This window comes from Netta rufina, assembly GCF_964035555.1.
Source record: "Netta rufina genome assembly, chromosome: 7".
In the NCBI taxonomy this organism is placed as follows: domain Eukaryota; kingdom Metazoa; phylum Chordata; class Aves; order Anseriformes; family Anatidae; genus Netta; species Netta rufina.
This window is the reverse complement of record NC_140130.1, coordinates 13,830,795-13,854,536: the sequence shown is the minus strand read 5'-3', so window position 1 is coordinate 13,854,536 and position 23,742 is coordinate 13,830,795. Positions and strand designations below refer to the sequence as shown.

The 23,742-nt window shown below is 38.1% G+C and overlaps 1 protein-coding gene across 1 annotated transcript in view; it reads right to left on the bottom strand.

Annotated features, from left to right (window-relative positions):
- The window catches only part of KCNMA1 (potassium calcium-activated channel subfamily M alpha 1), a gene marked incomplete at both ends in the record, with an annotated part of 478,007 nt that overhangs the window by 346,855 nt on the left and 107,410 nt on the right, over positions 1-23,742 (bottom strand). The window contains one exon of the mRNA XM_084290022.1: positions 2,491-2,655. Coding sequence (XP_084146148.1) covers positions 2,491-2,655 — 165 coding nt within the window. The remainder of the gene's footprint in view (positions 1-2,490; positions 2,656-23,742) is intronic.

Here is a 23,742-nt window from a genome sequence, read left to right as displayed (position 1 = left end):
CTTTAATATCTTCATCGATGATCTGGACGAGGGCATCGAGTGCACCCTCAGTAAGTTCGCAGATGACACCAAGTTAGGTGTGTGTGTCGATCTGCTTGAGGGTAGGAAAGCTCTGCAGGAGGATCTGGATAGGCTGCACCGATGGGCTGAGGTCAACTGCATGAAGTTCAACAAGGCCAAGTGCCGGGTCCTGCACCTGGGGCGCAATAACCCCAAGCAGAGCTACACACTGGGAGAGGAATGGTTGGAGAGCTGCCAGGCAGAGAAGGACCTGGGAGTGATGGTGGATAGTCGGCTGAATATGAGCCAGCAGTGTGCTCAGGTGGCCAAGAAGGCCAACGGCATCCTGGCTTGTATCAGGAACAGTGTGACCAGCAGGGCTAGGGAGGTGATTGTCCCCCCTGTACTCAGCTCTGGTGAGGCCGCACCTCGAGTACTGTGTCCAGTTTTGGGCCCCTCGCTACAAGAAGGACATCGAGGTGCTTGAGCGGGTGCAGAGAAGGGCGACGAAGCTGGTGAGGGGCCTGGAGAACAAGTCCTACGAGGAGCGGCTGAGGGAGCTGGGCTTGTTCAGCCTGGAGAAGAGGAGGCTCAGGGGTGACCTTATCGCTCTCTATGGGTACCTCAAGGGAGGCTGTAGCGAGGTGGGGGTTGGTCTGTTCTCCCACGTGCCTGGTGACAGGATGAGGGGGAATGGGCTTAAGTTGAGCCAGGGGAGTTTTAGGTTAGATGTTAGGAAGAACTTCTTCACTGAAAGGGTTGTGAGGCACTGGAACAGGCTGCCCAGGGAAGTGGTGGAGTCACCATCCCTGGAGGTCTTTAAAAGACGTTTAGATGTAGAGCTTAGGGAAATGGTTTAGTGGGGACTGTTAGCGTTACGTTAGAGGTTGGACTCGATGACCTTGAAGTCTCTTCCAACCTAGAAATTCTGTAAATAAAACTCTGAAATTAAACCAGTTCCTTGTAAGATGCAACAATAAACTTAGCACACACACGAAAATAAAAATAAATAAATCAAATGGAATCCAATAAGTTCTCCTAGTATCTTGAAGAAAAAGCACAAAATAAAATATGTTTTATAGTTTGTGTTTTGGCCTAGACTGTTGGTTTACTTTTGTTCCTATTCCCCTCAGTAAAAACAATATAGGCTTATTTCTGATTACATAGCTAATAGCAAAAGACTATTTTGCATGATTTCTAACCTTGATGCTTAAACTAGAAAAAGAAACATGACTAATATTTGTCACTTTTAATGCTGAAGATGTCAGAAAACATGTGAAAGATCAATATGCTGCTTCTTATAAGATGATCAATATGTCAGTTTGACATTGAATAGACGTAATGCTAAGTGTGGCACTAGAACATACTTTTAACATATTGATGTAAGTCAGCATTTAACATAAGCAGTAGTGTTGTTTTTTTGTTTGTTTAGGAAAAAATAATCAAAATAATATTAATGCAGAATTAAACAAGACAGTAGCAACTAAGCCACCTCAACTTCTAACTGTAAAGGACTTTATTAGGATGGGAAAATTCATTTCTTTTCCTTCTATCGCCACTGCCAAATAATAGTTCTACATACAAGAACTGACCGTAACATATCTCTTACCTGAAGTAAACTATCAAGAACTGTTTTAATTTTAATTGAAACTAGTTCAAGAATTTCACTGGAATCATACAAGTTTTAAATAGGACTTAAATTGCTTTGGCTGCTAGTCAGTATTTGCTTTCTAACAGAGAACTAATCAAAATCACACGAGACACCTTTAACTGCAGTGGATTCAAGACGAAACCTTTGGTAATCAAGTATGATTTCACAAGGCTATAAAATAATTATATTCAAAGTGAAAACTGTAAAGCTTTTTACCACAGCTTTAAATCGCAGATTATCCTGATCTGATTTGTGGCTCTATTTGATATATAACTCCTTCATAATAAAAATATTTCATATCTTCATAAAGGAAGAAATCAAGGGAACATAAAATCATTCCTAATCTATTGGAAGTGTCTGTGCACAACTATCATCACATATTCTGTTCAGATTTGTCTCTGCTTTACAGTTCTGACCACTATATACACGTATTATATAATGCTTATTTTCCTAGTTGGCTTCTATTTTTACTAGCACAATTTTCTTCCAGACAAAATAGACCTATAGTTTTACAACATAATACAAACATGAAATTATTAGTATTAGTGTTCAGAGCTCAGAATCCCGGTGCCAGAATACTGAAACAGGCTAGGGCAAAGGTGAAACTATGGCAGAAAGCAGCTTTTCTTTATTGCCATCTCTGCTTCTCTTTGTAGTAAGAATTAGTATACTATTTAACTTCCAACAGAGAGAAAACTGGGATTGACTTCGTGCTGATGCAACACACCAACTCTAAATCTTCCACTAATGCTGGATCACAATGCTTGTGTAACAAATGCTCTTTAAAATACATATATAGAAAAAAAAAAAAAAAAAAAAAAAACACACAAAAAACTTACAAGTACTCTGCCAGTTAATGTCTGGGCAGATATCATGACTCCTGCCCAATCTTTTACAGAGGTCATCCATCCCACTTCTGCTGCCACGTTCTCTTCTTTTTCATCCGTTGGTTTGCAGGCCCCATCTGCCTGTGTATCTCCACCACCATTGATCTTCTGGGCCTCCTGCAAAGGAAAGGTTTGTGTTTGTTAATGTTTAACAGTTTGACAGTGAAAGTCAGCATACAGTCATGACTAAGAAATGCTATGAGCAATCCTATAAGCAAAACCGTCCTGCTAGATGAAAGTATGCACCTACTTAGCCATGTCTCTCTAGAAATAGTTGTTCTATAAGGTACCAGACTAACTGCTAGATAATAATACTCTTCTTGACATTAAATCAGAAATCATCAAATATGCTATATGTTACTTGCCTGTATGCAGCATAATTGCCAAGAGCCATGTATGCAATTACAGAGCTACATATAAAAGTCTGAGACATACACTAAAGGTCTGTTTGATTTTTTTGTTCAAAACGTGTGCGAAGGGTAAATGTAAAATATGCACAATTTTAATTTACTGTCTCTACAATTAACTATATTAATTACCTGTGCAAGCCCTTGTTAAGAAGCCTCATATAACACAACCATAATCATTAAGTGTGAGGTGAACAAAATACTCCACAGAGAACCTGCAGTGAGCTGCCATGCTATCAGCAACCAGTGTTTCAATGAAAGTGTTTAATACATCACAGGAATTCTTCTGTCAATAAGTGGTTCTCATAGAACAGACAGCTAGAAATTAAAGAGGAACTTCATCTGCACTAAGCTAACTGATGAGTCACATGCATTGGAATTCAGATCAGTCTCCCATGGATGCTTCAGCAAGGATGTCTTGCTCTGTAACTGCCTGCTATCTGCTGCAGTCGGATGCTGCTATCTGCTACGGATGCTGCACAAAAATCAAGGGAAATTATAATAGGAAAAGCCAGCTTAGATTGTACAGCATTTAAAACACATCATATGCAAAGTATCAGACTGTGCCATAAGCATGCCTTTGGTGACAGCATAATACTAATGACTTCCTGAATACTTGACAAGTTACGCTAAACAAGCAAAGTGTAAGGGAAGCAGCAAAAATTCAGTACTAAGGTAAGTACTGAGTACTTGAACTGCACCCATAGATCTACATTAGTGCTTCAAGCATGTAGTATGGACCAACAGCTTGAAAGATCTTGTTTGTATATCAATCACTTACAAGCCACTAAGCAGAAAATCAATTTTCATTAATCCTCTTTGGGATTTTTGTTATAAAAACATGTTTGACACTAGTTGAGTAATTATTACTGCTATAGGAATACTGCACTACCAAGGTCAGAACTCACAGTTCTGAGATGACCTTGAGGACACAAGTGGACATAAATGAAATGGCATTTTCTGAGAGCAGCACTGAACTAATAAAGCAGTTACACTGAATCTGTCAAAAAAGAGCAGTAGAACAACATTAAAAATGTAATATGGGGACCAACAGTTGTTTTTGTAGAATCTCAGTTTTGCATCTTAATTAGCTAATCAGATTCCTATCTGCTACTCTCCCACCCAAAATGTGGGCTATGTCTTACTAGCAATGTGCATGACGTGGCTGTATTGTTAATAAATTACTCACAGTTACAACAGTAGTTCAGCAAAAGCAAAATTCAATATTTCTAAGCAAATAACGAGACAAAAGATAAAAGCTACTCTGTATTTGCATAACTGGACCTCATTCCCTGATAAATATGGATACAATGAATCAGATGTTTTACACTCAGCATTGAAGGAAGTATACTGCATTGCACAGGCACAAAGCACAACCTACAGAAATGAACTCATTGCTTAGGACAGTAATATGTGATGCATGCAGCACAAGCCAGGAATGATTTGTGACCCTTATCATCATCCAGCCATACAGATCTTAAAGAAATGCCTGGACATCAGGAAAGAGAAAGAAAATGAGAAACCTCTTTTCTTCTTTCTTTCTTTTTTTTTTTTTTTTCCTTAAGTGGTAGGTGTGGTTGTATGTATTACAGTCAGTGTAATGCAATAGGATGTTGATGTTTAGTCAAACTAGATGTATCTCCATGGCTCTGGGAGACTCATAGGCTTCACAGGCCCTGACCCCTCCCCTCTGAAGGCTCCTCCAACCCTGCCCATGGCCCAGGACTCCATGTCAGCCCTGCCCATAGCCTTTAGACCTACCCAGCTGCAGGTACCATCGAACAGGGCCACACTAAGTTGGCTGCTTAGCAGCTGTCTCTGACCCTGGTTCCTCTCACTGTGCCTGATCCTGACCTTTACGCACAGGCTGACACCTCAGCCTGCCCTCCTCTCCAGGGCATCTCCTGGCTGGGGCAGTGAGACAGGTCCTGGCTGACATGCCCTGGCTGCTAGCCTGGGTAGGCCCTGGCCCTGCAGGGCCCTGACTGCCCCCGACTTGTTAAAAATTACATGGTCTCCACACCATTTATTTCTATCTCTCTACCAGTTTGTCTGCCTTTTGTAGCTGTCTTACAGCTGATCTTTCAGACTGTAAACTTTTAAAATCAGATTTTACTGCATGATGCTCCTATGTGAAGCACGTAGGCTCCAATTTATGCTCTGAACAAGCTTACAGTGAATTACAGTATTAATGTGGTTTTCATAGTAAGGGAAATATAATTATCTCATCCAATCATATAAGAAACTGAGACAGTGATTAGGTGCCTAAGTCAGTCACCAGAGAAGTCAGTGGCAGAGCAAGGATGAATCATACAATCATTAAGGCTGGAAAAGACCTCCAAGATCACACAGTCCAACCATCGCCCTACTGCCAATGTCACCCATCAAACTATGTCCCTAAGCACCAGGTCCAACCTTTCCTTACACACCTCCAGGGATGGTGACTCCACCAGCTACCTGGGCAACCCATTCCAATGCCTCTATGAGAAGAAATGTCCCCTCATTTCCAACCTAAACCTCCCCTGGCGCAACTTGAGGCCATTCCCTCTAGGCCTATCACTAGTTATCTGTGAGAGAAGGCCAACCCCCAGCTCCCCACAACTTCCTCTCAGGGAAGAGAGCAGTGAGGCCTGCCCTGAGCCTCCTCTTCTCCAGACTAAACAAACCCAGTTCCCTCAGCTGCTGCTCACAGCACTTGTATTCCAGGCCCTTCACCAGCTTTGTAGCCCCTCTCTGGACGCACTCCAGCGCCTCGATGTCCTTGGAGTGAGGGGCCCAAAACTGAACACAGTACTTGAGGTGCGGCCTCACCAGAGCTGAGATGAAACCACAGACTTCTTTGATTTTTCCACCCAGCACTCCTATTTGAAATCACAAGGACGCATACCCTGCTAAAAAAACATTCCTAATTATGGATCGTTATAAGAAGTCACAGAACTACACGTCATAAAATGAAAAGATCTGAATGGAAAAATCCATTTTGTGGCAGTGAACTTTAAAACATTAAACTATTAAAATATTGTTATTGTTTACATGTTCCTTACCCCAACCTTATTGTCAATATATCAAACAATTTGCAAGATGTGATTATTCATAAGAATATAAAAATAATATTTCCTGATATACAATAAAAATAGCAGATGAGTTACTTGTTGAAGGAAAAAGGTAACCTTGATATTTTCAATAGGTTCCATTTCTCTGGAGTTCTTTGTGGAGTTGGATCAACTTTTGGTTGCCAGCAGAATATAGCAATAAGATGTGACAGATTTATTCAGAATTTCATTCTCTGAAGGTACTCAAGTCTGCAATACCCTTGGATGGCTGTATTTATGCATGTGTACTACTTCTTAATTAACATGTAAGTAATACAATCATCCCCTGCCAAGTATCCTTTGGAGCACAGTCTCCTGATCAGCTACACAGCAAGCCTAACCCCTGCTATCATTGTAGCTCTAACTACTATTTAGGTAAATCATTGTTATGTAATATTCATATTCAGTTGGAATGTTTTTATATTTTCATCTCCATGGATAACTTATTAGCTTACTTAATTGGCAGTCAAGTATTAACAAAAGTTTATTCCCAAATCATTATGCAGTTGTGTAGAGATCACTAAGGGAGATTTAAACTCCGATTTCATTTACACTGTATACAAATCAGTGCTGTTATTATCTGTATGATCCTGTCCTATTGTTATTTCTTCACCTCAAAGCATTAACGAACCAACACTGCAACCTGAAAAAGGTGCTTAAAAATAATCTGACAGTGATGGTAATTGCTTAATTATTTACAGGCTTAGTAGCTACAAGTAAGACAATACTATCTTTACCCAGTCTGCTTACCTGTTGTTTCACAAAGTGCTCATTATTTTAATTACTTGATAACAGGAACATTCAAGTAGATAAAGCAATAAAAATATTTTGCCATATACACACACACACCTTTCCTGAACTTATTGACAAAATGGAACATACATGTAATGCATGAGGAGGAGTTCAACACAAGTTGAACCAGTACGCTCAGTTTAAGCGGATGTTTAAACACAGTAATTGAATGGCCTTAAATAGATTCTCTCACCATTTTGAGATTCTCTCACCACTTTGAACAGGGGTCTTAAACAAAGCCCAAGTGTTATGCTGAGTTCTCAGAAGCTGGCCATCATACCGTGTATATCAAAACATCAGGTACCAACTGAATATTTCACAGAATCACAGAATCACAGAATTTCTAGGTCACACTGTTCCTGATACAAGCCAGGATGCCGTTGGCCTTCTTGGCCACCTGAGCACACTGCTGGCTCATATTCAGCCGACTATCCACCATCACTCCCAGGTCCTTCTCTGCCTGGCAGCTCTCCAACCATTCCTCTCCCAGTGTGTAGCTCTGCTTGGGGTTATTGCGCCCCAGGTGCAGGACCCGGCACTTGGCCTTGTTGAACTTCATGCAGTTGACCTCAGCCCATCGGTGCAGCCTATCCAGATCCTCCTGCAGAGCTTTCCTACCCTCAAGCAGATCGACACTCGCACCTAACTTGGTGTCATCTGCGAACTTACTGAGGGTGCACTCGATGCCCTCGTCCAGATCATCGATGAAGATATTAAAGAGGACCGGCCCCAGCACCGAGCCCTGGGGGACGCCACTAGTGACTGGCCTCCAACTGGACTTGGCTCCATTCACTACGACTCTTTGGGCCCGGCTATCCAGCCAGTTTCTAACCCAACGAAGCGTGCGCCAGTCCAAGCCAAGAGCAGCCAGTTTCTTGAGAAGAATGCTGTGGGAGACGGTGTCAAAAGCCTTGCTGAAGTCAAGGTAGACCACATCCACAGCCTTTCCCTCATCCACCCAGCGCGTCACTCTGTCATAGAAGGAGATCAGGTTCGTCAGGCATGACCTGCCTTTCATAAAGCCATGCTGACTGGGCCTGATCGCCTGCTTCCCCTGCAAGTGCTGCATGATGACTCTCAGGAGGATCTGCTCCATGAGCTTTCCTGGCACTGAGGTCAAACTGACAGGCCTGTAGTTTCCCGGGTCTGCCCTCCGGCCCTTCTTGTAGATGGGCGTCACGTTTGCTAGCCGCCAGTCGATTGGGACCTCCCCCGATAGCCAGGACTGCTGATAAATGATGGATAGTGGCTTGGCCAGCTCCTCTGCCAGTTCCCTCAGTACCCTTGGGTGGATCCCATCCGGCCCCATCGACTTGTGCACATCCAAGTGCCGTAGCAGCTCACCAACCAGTTCTCACTTGAGAATAAAAAACAGCAGAGCCCTACATTATGTGAAAGAAAGCACAAGAAGTACTGAGTTCAAAGTCTAGAACTTCATACATGTTAATGAAGGAGTTACAGTCTCTTGTCCTCTGCCATCTGACATAAGAGAAAGCTAAAATACTTGGAGACCATCATAGTAAACATCAGCAGACAAAGACTTTGCTGGTTTTCACAGAGAGCAGAGCTTGGATGTTAAATAAAATTTTTGAGTTTTCAGCACATAAAAACGTAAGGATTTGATTAAAGTATTTTAGATAGATTTTTTTCAAAGATACAGCTTTCTATTTTAAGATGGTGCCCTCAGTCTCAGATCTAGACGGAAGATCACATAACATAATGGTTCTTGCAGCAATAGAAGATACTTCACAAATATTGCAGAACACTGCGTTACGTTTGTAAGTCCCTAACACAAAAGGCAAAATAATGAATAAATAAATAAATAATGAAAAATAAGGAGGGGGGGAGAGAGAGAGGATGTATAAACAACTTACAAGTCTTATGCTTCTTTGTCCTTAATTTGCTTTTGAGCCTTCTATTTATTACTTATCCTTTATTGGACATAGGCTTGGGAGACTAGCAGAACATTAATTTGCCCATCAGTTTTAGCTCATATTTCCCTTCCTTACTATTATAGTTTATAGCCAAACTTATCTCAAAGCCTAAGTTTACTACTTTTGTTTCTTTTCAGAAACTTTTAAGTAGGCAAAGGGAGCTTAAATTTGGATGGCAGACTATCTGGAGAGAAAGTCCAACGTATTGAAATAGCATAGCAATTTAATATAGAAGATAAGTTTACAAGTAAATTGTTTGGACAATTTTCAGACATGAGGTCATAAAGTCACAGTCGCTTGGTGATCAAAAGCTAAACATATTAAAAAAAATGCCACAAAGAAAAATATGATGTAAAACAATATTTCTGAGTAACTGGAAATCTGCCCGAGTGATTTCCGCATCAGTCTAGGTATTCGGAGACAGGCTGAAGTCCCTTTTCTGCCACCAAAATTTTGAAGTCCTCAGCCACGTTGTCTATTCTTCATTCTGTAACTGTAGAATATGAGTAATGGTAGCTTCTGTTGTATAGAAATCTTACCAAGATAAAGATATTTAGCATTTAAAGTGTTTCAATATTACACATGTAGCAAACAATGCAGGCATAGTATATCACAAAGTAAGACACACTAAAACACACTGGGAAAAATTGTTAAACTAGTTACACAAGACAATTATACATAAGTGTAAAATGGAAGGAACAAAGAGCTCCAGGCGTTATGGTGAGATGAAAAAGCAATTTAAATCTTAATGATACCAGGAAAGTAAAAAAATAGGTCATAACAATAGTGCCCACTGAAGTTATAGAAGAGGAAAAAGGGGAAAAATGTAGAAGGATTGAGCAATATTTCCAAAAAAAAAAAAAAAAAAAAAAAAAACCACTTGAAGAGATAGAGAGGAGAGCACAATTCTTGCAACTAAAGTCTGCGATATAAGCAAAGTCATTACAAACTTGCATGCATTCAAACGGACAAACAGGATGATTTTTCTTTTATTTTTTAAGAATTTATGATGCTTTGTTCAAATTAGCACAGTTTTAAGACAATAGTTACGCAAACATTGGATGCAAGTTCAGAAGTTTGTTTGAACAATTTCTTTTCTATTTATTCATAAAAAAATCCATAAGTTTTCATTTTGTTATTTCAGACTGTATATCAGACCACCATTTATAGAAATAAAAAAACAGTACACTTGTCATAAATTTAGACAACAATTTACTGTCCACAATGAACAAACAAAACAGGACAAGTCTGTGATGTACAGGTTGGGAGTGTTCACTCAAAGTATTTCACAAATTCTCGAAGTATCATCTGGCCCATATTAACTTTATTTTCTATTAAGTTATTTCCATTTTCTATAATCACCAGGTCACTCCTTATTAATTTCCTTTATGAAGACTGAGCTATTTATCACATAAAAATATTCCCTGAAGCCCCTGTTCAATTATATAATAGAAGGGAAAAGAGCAACACAAGAATTTCATTTTATCAAACAACAACAACAACAAAAAAATCACACAACTTAAGTCAAAGGAGGAAAATCATTATCAGAAATAGGCGTATTAAGCAGATCAGACACTTAGTATGTAATATAGAGGATTAGAGGTTAACTGTCTGTTCCATGGTTCAACTATTTTAGTGAGACCATTTGTTCAGAACACATTCTTTAGGAAGAACTTTAGAGTAACCATGCTAGATTACTGACATTTAACATGATAGAAACTAAATTTGTAAAAATAAGTGAAGTAATGTCAGATGGGCCTGATTTATTAAAATTATAAAAATGGAAAGAAATCTTGATAGAAAACCACAGAGAAGGACAGAAAGGCATATGCGTTTCCTGTTATATCCTCCCATTTTCTTTCCACCCTCCTAAGAGTAGCCAAACCAAATAAATACACAATTGAAAATACATGATACAGGGCATTATCATGAAATGAACACTGCCAAAATACCCACATAGCACTGACTGATTAATCCAGAATCAACTTCTGTCATAGATGCTAAAATATTTTAAATATCAATAATTAATCAAAAGTTTGCTACAAGCAATGAAATATTTTGAAATTTCACTGTCTTCAAACTCAGCTCATTTTTGTGAAAGTTTACTGCAATGCAAAAGTCTTGAAGTGCTTTTCTCATGAACATGAGAAGAAAGTCTTAAGACAAAAAAATACCTAACTTGTTTACGTTAATTATAGGAAGTACTTCAGCTGATTCCTTGTAATTTTGTTGTTGCTGTTAACATTAATTAACACCCAACTCCAAAAACATATACAGTTTTTCAATCATCATCTCTTCATACTATTTTTTAAAGTACTAAAAACATGAAATACGAAAAATGAATGGAAAAATGAATTGCTTGATTTTGCCCAATTTTAAGACAAGAATTAACAGTAAATCTTTTGTGATATATGTGATTGAAATTAATGAGAGTAACTTAGGTAGTTGTGTTGGGTCTGTCTGAGCTGGAGTCACCTTTTCCCTGCAGCAGCCCGCACAGTGCTGTACTCTGCACTCGTAGCTGGAACAGCACTGATATCACTCCAGTGTTGTGTCTATTGCTGCGTAGTGCTGGCACAGCATCAGGACTCCTTCCAAGCCCCCAAGAGCCAGCAGGCTGGGGGTGGGCAAGTGATGGGGAGGGTACATTGCCGGGGCTGCTGACCTAAACCAACCAAAGGGATATTCTGTAACACCTGATGTCACACTCAGCAATAAAAGGGGGGGCTCTCGTGGGGGAGGGGGCTGTTCCTCCTGAACAACCACTACGTGTTTGAGGCCCTGCTTCCCAGGACGTGGCCGAACACCGCTCGCTGATGGGAAGTAGAGAATAATTTTCTCTCTCTCTGTGCTTCCGCGCGGACTGATTGTTTCTTTTGTTTCTGTTTTTCCTCCCCATTCCCTTTCCCTTTAATTAAACCTTCCTTATCTCAAACCGCGAGTTCTCTGTGTTGTATTTTCTCCCCCTTCCTCTTTGAGGAGGGGGGGAGTGAGAGAGCGGTTGTGGTGGAGCTCGGCTGCCCACCTGAGTAAAACCACCACAGTAGTAAAAGCTGAAGTAAAGAAACCGCTAAGAAAACTATTCTCTACCATGAATATTCATTATGAGAATAGATATTAAAAGGTTCCAGTGGTAAAAGTTTTATTTATTTCACTGAAAGATATATGTAAATTCCATGTAAAAAATAAATTGTCAAACTGCTTTCCCAATGAAATTAAACTTCACAATATCTTTACAGCTACATGCTTTTCTCCATCCTGCTCAATTACAGAAGACAAAGCTTTTACCCATTAGCAACCAGTACAGTTTCTTTCATACTACCAATTTTGTAACATTATCTTGCTTGTGGAACAAGAGGTATCAGAGAGAGATGCCAGACTGGTTCATGGAAAGTAATTCTTCCCTTCTTCCCAACTTATCTCCTCTGCCTCCAAAATCAGAATGAGAAACAGTGCAGTTAATGATCTCTTCCAAAAGGATAATTTTCCAATAGCTCATATTCTGCATACTACAGAAGATCAGAAAACTAGAGCACTTCGCACTGTCAACTCTTTCTGTTGCCCAGAAAATCACAGAGACTGGCTGGATGAGAAAAGGTATTACACAGCTTGAGAAATGGCCTCTAAGCACAAGGTACCAATGCTACTCTAAAACTGGTATCTTGGTCCTGGCATAACAGAATCAACTCCTCACTTCCTTAAATTGCTGAACTCCCTAGAAAACTTGGTGACAAGTATCTTTGGTCTTCATTTCTTTCAAATACAATATTTACACATGGGGGAAAAGGACTTAAACACTTGTGGTCTTTATTATTCATGAAATAGCAAACTATTAATATCATTTGGGAGTATAAGCAACCTACCTTTGTTTGCACTTACGTTTTTATAAAGGAATTTAAGATTTTTCACAAAGTTTTAAAAGTAACAGGACAAAACATGAAAGACAGGCAATAGGATGAAAGTAACTGTGAGACTTGATAATGTAACTGTTTGGCTGTACCATTAAATACAGAAATCAACACCGCTTTGAAGAATACCAGGGAGTTATTAGGTTATCTTCCATATTGAACAACCCGGTCACCTCTAAAATCTTTTTCTGATTCAAGGTTACTATATAATATTTATGCTTATGATGTTATAATTACAAAGGAAGTTGCTATGAATTAAAGGCAGCTCTGTAGGATATAAGCTATTATCTTTTAGCTTTTGCTGACATAGGAAAGAAATTAAGTTCCAGGGTGTAGCATATTTAAAGAGCAGCAAGTCATCCAATAAGTAATTAAAAATACTTAATAGCGCACAACACTCTTCACCTCAAAGATTACATAGTCAAATACAATACTCATACTGGGAGAACTTTATGAGAGTTAGAGACAGAGCACACAGACAAATATGAAGGACTCTGGAGAAAAAATACACAGCTGCAAAAAAGTTGGAAACACAGATTTAGAAGTAAAGCAACAATTTTAATGATTACCTTGAAATAATTATATTCAAATAAGCATTTCCCTCCACCATTCCCCAGTGAACCAGCTGTTTTACACTAAGAAATGGACAGGAGCCATTATTTAATCACGTAGTTGTGACATCATTCATTACCCACAGCTATAGAAACAAATGTGTGTGTGTATTCTTAAACTCATTGCTCCCTTGTATAGAAAACTAAATAGATCAAGTTTTTAAACTTAGAGGAAGAACAATTCCTTGTGGATAAATTTCTTTTAGGTAACATACGTTATTTTTTGTCTGGAAAGTGAACTGAAAATATCTGCATCGAAGTTATCCACAGCAGTACCTGTAGACTACAAAAACAGCAAAAATGATGCAAATAAACATACATAGCTTTTGCAAATTCATAAATATTTACTAAAATCTACGGCAGAGGAGGGGAAAGCTAAACCTTTTTGACTTGCATACTGTAGCTCTATGAATTGAAAGGAATATGGCCAGCAGGCCAAGGGAGGTGATCCTCTATTCTGCCCTGGTCAGGCCTCAGCTGGAGTACCATGTCCAGTTATGGGCTTCCTGGCAGAAAAAAGACAGGGATCTCCTGGAAAGAATCCAGCAGAGGGCCACAAAGATGATACGGGGCCTGGAGCATCTTCCTCATGATGAAAGGCTGAGAGACCTGGGTCTGTTCAGCTTGGAGAAAAGAACGCTGAGAGGGGATCTCCTCAGTGTATATAAATATCTGAGGGGTGGGGGACAGAAGGATGTAGCCAACCTCTTCTCAGTGGTTTGTGGGGATAGGACAAGGGGTGATGGCCACAAAATAGAGCACAGGAAGTTCCGCACCATGTGAAAGAACTTCTTCACAGTGAAAGTGATGGAGCACTGGAACAGGCTCCCAGGGAGGTTGTGGAGAGTCTCCTTCTCTGGAGATATTCAAGGCCTGTCTGGATGCCTACCTGGGTAGCCTGCTCTAAGGAACCTGCTTTGGCAGGGGGGTTGGACCCGATGATCTCTCAAGGTCTCTTCCAACCCCTACAATTCTGTGATTCTCATTCGTGCCACATAAAATAAGCACAAGCACCCAGTGAATTCTCTTTGGCTTTCTTAACCTCATCTTAAAACCTGCATGACAGGGAAAATTAAATCTACCTAATCTACCTATCACACGCAAAGCAATACCAAGGACTGAAAAAAAAAAAAAAAAAAAAAAAGGAGAAAAAGATGGAGATAGAACCAAGCATTTGATATTAAATAGCTACTTCCAGAAGGGCATGGCATAGCCCCAGGATAACCTATCATTTAGCAGTTCTCCATGAAGATGTTGGCTTTGTTTGTTTGTTTTAAATGGTGGAGGCATGGAGGAAACGTAGGCAGATGTGTAGAGTGACAAGGAACAGACAGGACTGCAGCATCAACTAAAATCGCTGTGCAAAAGTGTCTTAGCAGCAGAGATCAGGAGTAACGACAATCACTGGAGTAGTTGCAACTAGTATGTGTCGCATCACTTGTTGCATCTGACATTTTTATACCAAAAATAACTGCACAGTACAAGTGTTAATCAAAATTAATTGACTTACTATTGCTCTATTGTGACACATTCAGGCTCCAGGTAACGTAATATTTTCACCCTTTGGACATGCACTGGAGAATGGGTTAAACTCAAACCATAAGACAATTGATGGCTGGGGTATTTCCATATGGTTCCTTCTAGTATCTGAAGCTTTTGGGACCGTCTTTCCAGTTTTTTATTTCTACAACTGTTATGAGCAGGAGTAATGCGGCAAAACCAGTGACTCCAAGAGCTGTGGCTTGTAGAAAAATACAAGCAAGATTATGAGGTGTATCAAAAATATCAGATGTCAGAAACAGGAAAACAAGAATGGAGTTTCACAGAGAGCTCGAGCTGTATTGTATTTCAAGCTAAATTACACTTATTTGGGGCTTCAAAGTAATTAAGGGTAAAGTAACAGATTAAAATCAATGTGGAAGTCAAGATCCTAAAACATTTTAATTTAACAAGGTATTTGTCCATTAATGGAAGACTGGCTGAAGATCTTTGTTGATTCGCAATGAAATTTCTGTCTTTGGATGCTTTACATATCCTAGTTATCATCACTTCAATTGGTTTATTTTGAAGTTATTTTGTAAAAAGAATGGTAAGACCAAGCATTTCAGTCTCTGTTTATAATGTTTCAACCAATGCTAACGAACCATTAGAGTAGGTCCCATGCTATGTTTTACAACTCTTCTGTATCTTTTAAATAACAGGAATAATTAGAATATAACTGATGCAGAGATTTGCTCTTTCCTTTTTTTTTTTTTTTGGTGAGCATACCAATAATGCAGTACTGGAGATTGATGCATGACTGTGACATTAAACATAGCCTTTGTAAGCAAGCAGAAAGCTACTGGAAAATAAAGATACCTACCATCAATTTTCAGCTCTCATAGCAGGACAAATTATATTTGTCCTCTTTCTCAAGTCTTTTCTTAAGCAGGTTCAAATCTGCTTGTACCAAACTTTGGAGATGAAGCTCCCAATCTGACAGGTTATTTTCTCAATGACAACAACTCTGAGTTTGCTCAGAGACATGAATTATAGCCCCAGAGAAGCAGCCTCTGACCCAGTTGCAAAGGGCAGATAATGTGCATGAAAGGCAGGTATTGTTCTGACTTATTATTTTGCAGCTTTTGGCTTCAAGATTTACCAAACCAGCAAATATTGCATGTGCCATAAGAACACATTACCTCTGAATATTCAATCTGTTTTTAAATTGTGTGTGACACAGCTAGCAGCTATTGCCCATTGACCAGAAATGATAACAAACAGAAGTGAGAAGATAGATCAATTTAAATTTTCAGCTATTCTTCTGAGATTAAATAATAGAAGGAAAGAAAGTAAAGGATAGCAGTTGTTTAATCATCATGGAGCACAGTTTTAATTTGCTCAGCCACCAAGGTGGGAGAGGAAGTTGAAAATGGTTAATGCTACCACAGGGATTTCATTCTTGAAGAGAGGCAAAAATCAGCTGTACCCTTTGGTTACACCGTGCAGTTTTGAGATAATCTGATATTATTACATGGCCTAGAATTTGAGTTTTCCTTTTTACTTTTATATAAATTATTCTAGTGAAAGAATTTGCAGTAGCATAAAGATCAACTGATGCTTTTTAAGCAAATAGCTCATCAAAGCAGACTCTTCCAGTTTATACTATTCACAAGCTGTGTTTTACAGAAGTAGTCATCAGCTTGAAGCTTTAGTCTTGCTCCATTTTTAGTGCTTCATAAGTACCTCATACCTTCCCAAGAATGCAAGTACCATCTATAACTTTTTTTTTTTTTAAATACCTTTTTTAAAAGCTTCTCTTATTAGTAATCCTAAAAGAAAAGAAAAAAAAAATGATGGAGCCTGCATTTTGATACTAGTCATCTCTCTGAGTACTACTATTTCTGCAGGAATCACAATCCAGAAAAAGAGAGGTCTATGTAAACAGCTCCCGTGAAGTATGACGGGATACTATTAAGTATAAAATGACATGACTCCATGCAAAACAGAGATAAAGGTGGTTGTTCTTTTGATTAATCTCCCCACCTCCATTCTAAACCTGCCTTTTTCTAAACCTAACTTTCCTTAAAACTCTTATTCTTCCCTCTTTATACACCCACAACCTCTGAACATGTTAAAATGTTTATCCTAACACATCATTAGATGGAGAAAAAAACCTCTTAGCCTTCCAACTAGTTCAGTGAAAGGCAATTAGTGACAAAGTAAAATGGTAGAAGGTAAGATTTATGATTTAAGAGAGTTAATTCAGGAGATATGGAATTAAGAAGATAAATCCTCATTTGCTATTTTCTTGATTTGAAGGGGGGGAGGGGAAGAGTTGTTTTTTTGTTTGTTGTTTGTTTTGTTTGTTTTAAGTTTAGTCTGCGGTTTGTGGTTTTTGTTGTTGTTGTTGTTTGTTTGTTTGTTTTTGTTTAAGTAATGATATGACATTTTTATTTGATGTCTGCAACTTTGGCTCATAGCCACGATGATCTTCTGCTATTCCCATCGATTGTGGTGGCACTAAGTACTGAAAAGATAAAAAGATAGAAACTGCAGCACACATCCTTCTGGATGAAACTCCTACCAGCCTCCTAGGGTGACAGCAGATGCTTTGGTTATTCTTCATGACTTGTAGAAGCCAAAACCAACACAAGGAAGGAGCCAAAATCCAAAAGCAAGACTGACAACAGAAATATCATGGTCCAATGGGCATTGAGGTAACTGTTTAACTAAAGAAGACTTACATGGGAGGATACAAGTCAAATTAGTAAAACGGTTACACAGCCTTTCATCTTGCTGGAAAGTTTCTTTTTGCAAGAAGAAAAAAATATAATTGTAATAATAATAATAAAACATTTTTTAGGGTGTAAACTCAATAGTGTGCTTGGCAAGGCTAGTGCAACTGGGACACTGGAATAATAAAAGCTACCAGATACAGTAACGGGACACCAGAGGGAGGATGAAGGTTGCATTGTTTTCGCTGTTTAACTGTAAAAGTAAGCATACAGGAATTCCGGAAACAAATATGCAGCCACAGTCAGTTTGCTGATATATAGTTTACAGAAATTAGGGAAAAAATGAGTTTCGGAAAGTTGTATAAGTTCAAATTTAGATTTATCAGTATGGAATTTACTTGGAGAATGCCTCATTATTAACACTGCGAACAATAGTTTTGCTTAGTTTAGATTTAGAATTCAAATCTGAACATACACCTCATTTTCAGATCCTAGAGGCAAGATATCCTCTAGTTTATGGAGGCCAGAATTCAAATTCCATCACAGAAGGAACTGTAAGGACTTTCTCACACATTTGTAGTGTGATGTGTGTTCACTTTACTTCATGCAGTCAAGTTGTCTTAAGTTTTCTGAAAAAATAAATTCCAATACTGACCTTTTTTTCAAATGTTTTGAAATAATGACAATCCCGAAAAAATGTAACACAAACTTTATGTACATTTAATATAGTAACTATTCTAAGTTATAAAGAAAAAAATACTACTGATTTTCTTAATGGAACTAAGGGACAAGTTGAAGAAAATATCTTTCACTGTAAAATATAATGACATTTTACTGGGACATTTTTTGAGGCCATGAAGATTTCTATGCAAATGAGTTTCTAACAGACAAGTAATGCTATTTTTAAAAACAAACTGAAGCATGTCTACTTTTTAAAGCAAAAACAAAGCCATACAAAGTTTTCATCTGGTACTGGCCAACTACTCTACTCAGTTCAGCCTAACCTTCATTTTCAGTGGTAACTAACAAAATCTGTAAGACAAGCTTAAATATGGCAAGGAGAAAGAAGAGAAATAGAATAAATAAATCCCCACAATTTATATTACAATTAGGGCAAGCTTCCCATCACACGAGACTTCTAAGTGGATTACATGACTCACATCACCTTGTGGGAAAAGGAGTACCAGATTTGTGAGCACAAACCTCATTTCTGGCTACCAAATTAGTATAAATGCCATACCAACAATTAACTCACATGAAGATAAGGGGCCAATTTCTTGAAAAAAGTTTATGGAGCTTTTACCTATTAGTTCTAGGTTACGAGAACACAGCTTTGAGTCAGCTTCCTGACGTCTCAGAGATGCATCTTGAACACCCAGCATCCCAGTGATGGTGGCATCGCTGGCTTGCTGTGCTCCAGACACTAGGCTCAGAAGAATGATTTCATGACTCAGAGAACTACCAACAGTGATTTAGTAAAATGATCATCAGTCACCAAAAAATTACATTTTTAAAAATGTATGATTTTCTGCTGTGCTCTGCACTCACTGTAATCAGCAAGTTCTGCTGGAATCCAAGTGGGGGAAATTTTTCATCAACACAGGCATATCAATTATAATAATGCCAGCCCTGCTGGAAGCCCAACTCAAACTGTTAGTAGTTAGGCTGTTTATGACATAGCAGGATCAAAACAGTAAAAAAGTATAAAATAAATGGAACCCTTAACAGAAACAGTTAGGTTAGAATTACGGACAACTTGCGTGCAACTCCCAGGTCACAAAACCATAATTGTTCCCTCCCTCATTCCTTCAGTGGAGCTTGTTGTTGTGTTTGTGGGTTGGTTTTTTGTTGTTGTTTTCTCCCAAATTAACTCTCTGAACATGCTCACATGCTGTTCAGGTATTTTAAAACACAGGTAATTTTGGAAATACCGATACATGAACTATTTTTAATGACACCCTCATCCACTGGAGCGTGATCACTTTTGCTGCTAACCACAAATACAGCACACAATACTGACCAAAGATAAACTAGTTGATGCTGCTGCCCTTTGTATTATAGGCATCAATAACATTAAAACACTTCTAATCTATAAAACTTGCCTTGGGACTTCTATTAGGCCCAAAGTTCGTAAAAATACCATTTTGTATTGGTAACTACACACTGATTACTAAAGAAACACTAACAGAGTGATTTTGAGAAGGAATTCCTACAGAACAAGGCTTACTAAGAGCACTTCGATCAAAGAACTTCCCCCTTCCTATGCTCCATCCTCCACCCCGAATATCAGTATAGTCACTAGGATGAAGAGAGATTCTAGTGTACTCCTACTGGATTCTAGAACCAAGTTCCTTGAGAAACCCTAAAGCTGTTTCAGATATGCTCCAGCTGTTGGCATACGTACACACAATCACAATGCTGAGAGAAAAATATCTGGGAAAAATAGTTTGTTCAGGTTATCACTATTTCTGTCTAAATATATACAGACATAAAATATTACTTCTGTTAACTCTGAATCTTTTACTGAGTCTTCTGAAATCTTCACAGGTCTCTGAAGAACTAAATATGGGTTCCTGAAGAAATTAACCCTTTCATTTCTGTGAAAACATGCATACCTATCTCTAGAGCACAAAGTCAATACTTCATTTTGATCCTATGTCTCTTTGTAATCAAAATGTAGCTTTTTAAAATACCTACTTTCTTTAAAATGTGATCAGAGAGCATTGCCATCAGATAACTTCCAACAAAATCCCTATTATTTGGGTATGCAGAGTTCTACTCCATTCTAATTCATTTATTAATAAAAAAAAAAAAAAAAAAAAAAAAAAAAAAAAAAAAGGTGTAATTCTTGTGGTGGTGGTGTTAAGGGGGAAAAAAGGAGAGGTGGTGGGTGGGGGAAATTCCAAGCCAGTGACCTAGAGTAAAAGTATGTTGATTTATAAGAACTAAGAGCCTGGGCCAGCAAGTATAAATACACATTTTCTCATTTCCTTACCTATGCTGTATTTGATCCAACATTTGTTATCTTTATTACCACACATTTTATTGTATTTCAGAACCATACTCCCTCATACTTAACAGCACTATATAAGCATAACCTGAGAATAATTTTTTAATGGATTACATACAAAATGAGTAAAACTGTAGTCAGTCTTCAATAGCAGAAAGATATTGTACAATCTCATGTGATTCATCCCAAAATGTTCACTGGATTTACAGATATATCAAGGGTAAAATATACACCCCAACTCTGCCATGGGAAAATCACTAACATGCTTATTTACTTGCTGCTTTGCCCACAAACCATTACACACAGTTGCATTATGACCTCTTCCACCATGCTGTGAAAAGTAACTCAGATGAATTATTTACTCTGCTGACTACTTAGCCCCTTTCACTGAATAAAAGCAACTGTCATCCAACCATATAGAAAGCTGGCGTTTTTCAGTTTTAGTATTTTTACAAAGGAATTGCCATATTATTTCTCTGGTGTCTTTCAGACCTGAAATAATTCATATTATTAAGTTCCCACAGTTTCATGGCCACAAATCAGTCAGTAGCTCACTTGGTTCCATTGATTCAGTCTGGGAACAGAAATTTACCAACAACTACAAAAAATATGTATAGAAAATCCTATAGTTCTGTCAACCACAGCTGTGCAACAACTACTAGCCCATGTTACTTGTGCAAGATGAATGGAAGTGAGATCTCGTGGGCTTTTATACATGATCCAGAAAGATACCAGTTTCAGAAAACAGAAAAAGGATTACTGAAGTTTGAGACACGTACACATTATACACAACACAGAACCTTTGTATTGAAATTATTTCAAATAATATATTTACTAAAAAAATATACGTAAGAGTGAGCCTCACCACTGATTTCCATTAAATATATGCTTGGCCAGCTTGGCCTTTTCTCAGTTCAATGTCTGATAGACTGCTATCAGTGCAAACAAAAATGACTCAGGCTAACACTATGAGGGAATATGTGTGGTTTTGTGTTTGTTCTTTTTTGCTTTTTTCCCCTGAAATGTTAGAGATTTTGCTAAAAAGATTTAAAATGTTAATTAAAAAAAGGCTTTTACAAAGATGACAAACAAAGCTAATAGCAGTCCAACATTAATTACCACTTTTAACTAATGAAACAAAACTTCAAAAAGTTAAAAACAGCTATTTGAATGTATATATATATATATTGTAAAACTGGAAACATTGTTCTACAAATTTCAAATTATTTAGAGCATGTAGCATCTGTGACATACTAGTTTAAGTTCAAAATTTAAGAAGCACTGTGACTGTGCACTTAGTCATGTGGTCTAAAATTTTGGGTAGACCTGTGTGGTTCCAGGAGTTGGACTCAATGGTCGTTATAGGTCCCTTCCAACTCTGGATATTCTATGATTCTATGACTGCTGGAGAGTGGGAGATAAGTCACAGACATAAGGGGAATTACGGGAACTGCAGATGATGAAGGAAAAGATTTATCCAAGATTAAAAAAAATAAACCTCAACCTTAACTCTGCTTTTCTTTGACACACAATTATGTTGATATTCTTCTGTCAGTTCATTTTTACCCAGAATGCATGCCATGAAATAAAACCTTCTCATACTTAGACTATAATAAATAGAAAGTACTATAGCTTGAGTAAGGGGAAGGGGGGAGGGGGGGGAGGAAAGAACTAGTGCTGGGAAATCCAGGGAAGAGAATCATCAAATATTAGTGCATATATTAACTTACAGCAGCAGCAAATACAGCATACTGATAAAAGTGAAAATTACTGATGTCATTTTTAGTACTGAAGCTTAAAATAATTTTGTTGTGAATAAGAGAAGAGGAACAGTATGTGTGTTAAAATATTTTTGAAAGGTTGCACTATTTCAAATTAGGAAAAAATCTCCAATTTATATCATAGTTATTATGTTCCGTTCTCCCCAGAGCAGTAGATGCTTCTCTGTTAAATACATTCAGATGTGCAATACATTTGTGAAATCTGGTAGAGAAAGACCATGTCCCCAAAGATTAACCACAGTGAGTCAAAGCCTGCAACAGAAGACACCACTACTTTTGTATTTCTAAGACAAAATAGCTATAGGGGAAGGGGAAATTCTCTTGAGCAATAGAGTATTCCCATTATTGCTGAGCAGATTTTTAATAAGTAAAATGAAATTTTCTGCACTTGAATTTGACCATGGTAGCACATTTGCCTTCACTTGCAAAATGGTAGGGATTTTTTGAATCATTGTAAGCAATTGATTTTTGTCTTCTTATATTCTACCTTTGAATTCTAATAGAAGATGCTGAGATGAATGTGTCATGTGTCAAGCTTCAATAACATTTAAAGGCATTGTGCTCAGATGAACAATTCTTCCATATACATTAACCTGTTTGACCTAATGCAAACTCTAGAAATGTGAAGGAAAGCAACACCGCAGGAGAGATCTTAATATTTGCTGAAGCTGCTTAATAGATTACTTGCAGTCTAAGCTTGCTGTATGGAAGGATGGTACAAAACTTTCTCTGTGCACCTGAACACAGGGGCCTAGAAGTAATTTTCACTATTAATGCGTTCCCAAGGAATACTAAGAGCTAAGGTATTTACTGTTTACAACAATTTCCAATTTATTTTAGCTTCCTTCTTAGTACTTAAAATAAATTTTGAATTAGCATCCTTGTGGAATAAGTTCTTGATTTATTCTCAGAATAGACAGTACCACACCCTGAATATTTTACCTTTCTTCACCTTCCCTGTTAGCATGGTTGAAGATGAACCTAGGCAGAAAAATATGAACAGAGATTTTTTTTTTTCATTTATTCAATTTTTTCTCTCCTTAGGCTACCTTGATGTATGATAGGTGAAGTAAAGAAAGGGTGAATATGCAGACAAAAGTGAAGTCATGCAACTAACTCAGTGCTTCAGCTGAGAAATAATGAGTGAACAATTTTTTTTAGCTGTTTCATAAAATTTTGAATTGGCTTTTAAGGCTGTTTTGACTATTAGCAAAACAATCAATTTGACTGAAAGTATTGAATAACAAATTTCAATGTTGTATTTCTTAGCTTTAACAAACTTACTTGACCCTAATGACATACAGCTCAGAGCAACTTTGAATTAAGACTTCATGCGTGAATGTCATCTTGTTTTTGAAGAGCAAACATACAGTAGTCATAGAATCACAGAATATCCCAAGTTGGAAGGGACCATAAGGATCATCAAGTCCAACTCCTGGCACCACACAGGTC